General features: G+C 33.4%; 1 protein-coding gene across 1 annotated transcript; it reads left to right on the top strand.

Moving 5' to 3' along the window:
- The first annotated feature begins 6 nt into the window (after positions 1–6).
- Positions 7–1,772, top strand: LOC128250441 (uncharacterized). Its single transcript, XM_052975451.1, has one exon. The coding sequence runs from the start codon at positions 169–171 to the stop codon at positions 1,723–1,725; it is 1,557 nt and encodes a 518-aa protein (XP_052831411.1). The 5' UTR covers positions 7–168; the 3' UTR covers positions 1,726–1,772.

Below are 1,772 nucleotides of genomic sequence, written 5' to 3'. Positions count from 1 at the left end.
ATAAGTGTATGGCGGCCCTGTCCGGGTAAAGCTTCTCTGACGTACCAAGAGGATAACGTTTTAAGAATTAATAAAACTCTCATCAAACAGCAGTATAAAAACAATTTTCAGTTGTGTAAAATATACCCAATTGTGCGGATAGATATTGACGATAATCATATAGAATATATGGATGAATCGTTACAGTTTAAATCAGACGTGAATATATCTCATGAATTTATAACAGTTCAATGTTTTAATAGAGACAATGATATTATTTACACCAACTTTCATGCATTTGTCCAAAGGAACGAATCGCTGCTTGAGAAAAAGAAACCAACTTATACTCTTGAACATAAAATTTCAAAACATCCAATGAAAAACACTATTTTAACAAACAAGCTTTCACTAAATATTCTATTAATTGGAGTTGATTCAGTTTCACGATTGAACTTCATACGACAAATGCCTCTCACTCGTCAGTTTTTATTAAAGCATGGAGCCTTTGAAATGTTTGGTTACAATAAAGTGGCTGATAATACATTTCCCAATATGGTACCATTTCTTACTGGTCAGTATGTAGAAGACCTACTTGAGCCAAGTAAATCTGCGTCAAAGCCTTTTGACAAACACGATATAATTTGGAAACATTATAATAAATCCGGTTACGTTACTATGTTTGCAGAAGATTTACCATCTGGAGCAATGTTTAACTATTTGAGATATGGTTTTAAAAAACAACCGACTGATCATTATTTCAGGCCATTTGCGCTGGCAATGGATGAACAACGTTCCTTCTGGTCAAATAATTTGTTTTGTTTCGGTAATCGTATGGAAGCAGCTGTAGTTCTACAATATACATACGATTTTATCAGAGTGTATAAAGATAAACCATATTTCTCGTTAACATTTATTACGCGTGTTTCACATGATGACATGAATGAAGCAGGACGAGCAGATCTTGAATATCTGAGGATCCTTGAGAAATCTTATAGTCAAAATCTGCTAAACAATACTATTTTGTTTTTCTTTTCTGATCATGGAATTAGATTTGGTTCATTTCGTAAAACTTATGTCGGTCGACTGGAAGAACGACTTCCTGCTATGTACATCCTTCCACCTGAATGGTTCAGAGATAAATTTCCTACACTGTGGAATAATCTTAAAGTAAATACTCACCGACTAACAACACCGTTTGATATATATGAAACCCTACAAGATATCTTAAATATCGAAAAAGCAGCAGAACGTTCTAAATCTAATGAAATTGACTATAAAAATCTCAAACGAATCAGCCTGTTCAAGAAGGTACCTTTAAATCGTTCTTGCGAGGCAGCAACTATTAAACCACACTGGTGCACATGTCACGTCTTTACTCCAGTTGCTGTTGATGACAACATTGTAATTAAAGTAACTAATTACCTTGTTAATTATATCAACAATATGACATTAAATTCTAAAAACTTGTGTGCCAGGTTAAAATTACAGAAAATCAAAAATGCTGAATTTTCAGGAATGAATGACGAGGTACTTTCTTTCCTTGTTAAAGGAATACAGACTTATAAAGATTACCGAGTTATTATGCAAACACTTCCTGGGGAAGGATTATTTGAAGGATCGGTAAGGTATTATAGGGACAAAAAACAATTATCCTTATTGGGACAGATTAGTCGAATAAACCGTTACGGACATCAATCAGATTGTATTCATGACAGTCTCTTGAGAAAATATTGCTACTGTATATAACGGTTTGCAATAGATTTTTCTATGTATTATTTGAAAGTACGTATATA

The sequence above is a fragment of the Octopus bimaculoides genome, chromosome 21 (genome assembly GCF_001194135.2).
Source record: "Octopus bimaculoides isolate UCB-OBI-ISO-001 chromosome 21, ASM119413v2, whole genome shotgun sequence".
NCBI classification, from domain to species: domain Eukaryota; kingdom Metazoa; phylum Mollusca; class Cephalopoda; order Octopoda; family Octopodidae; genus Octopus; species Octopus bimaculoides.
The sequence above is the reverse complement of the archived record's forward strand: the minus strand, read 5'-3'. Positions and strand labels throughout refer to the sequence as shown.

Bases quoted from the DNA above. Each gene is read 5' to 3' on its own strand.
- LOC128250441 (XM_052975451.1), top strand. From the start codon at position 169: ATGGATGAATCGTTACAGTTTAAATCAGACGTGAATATATCTCATGAA.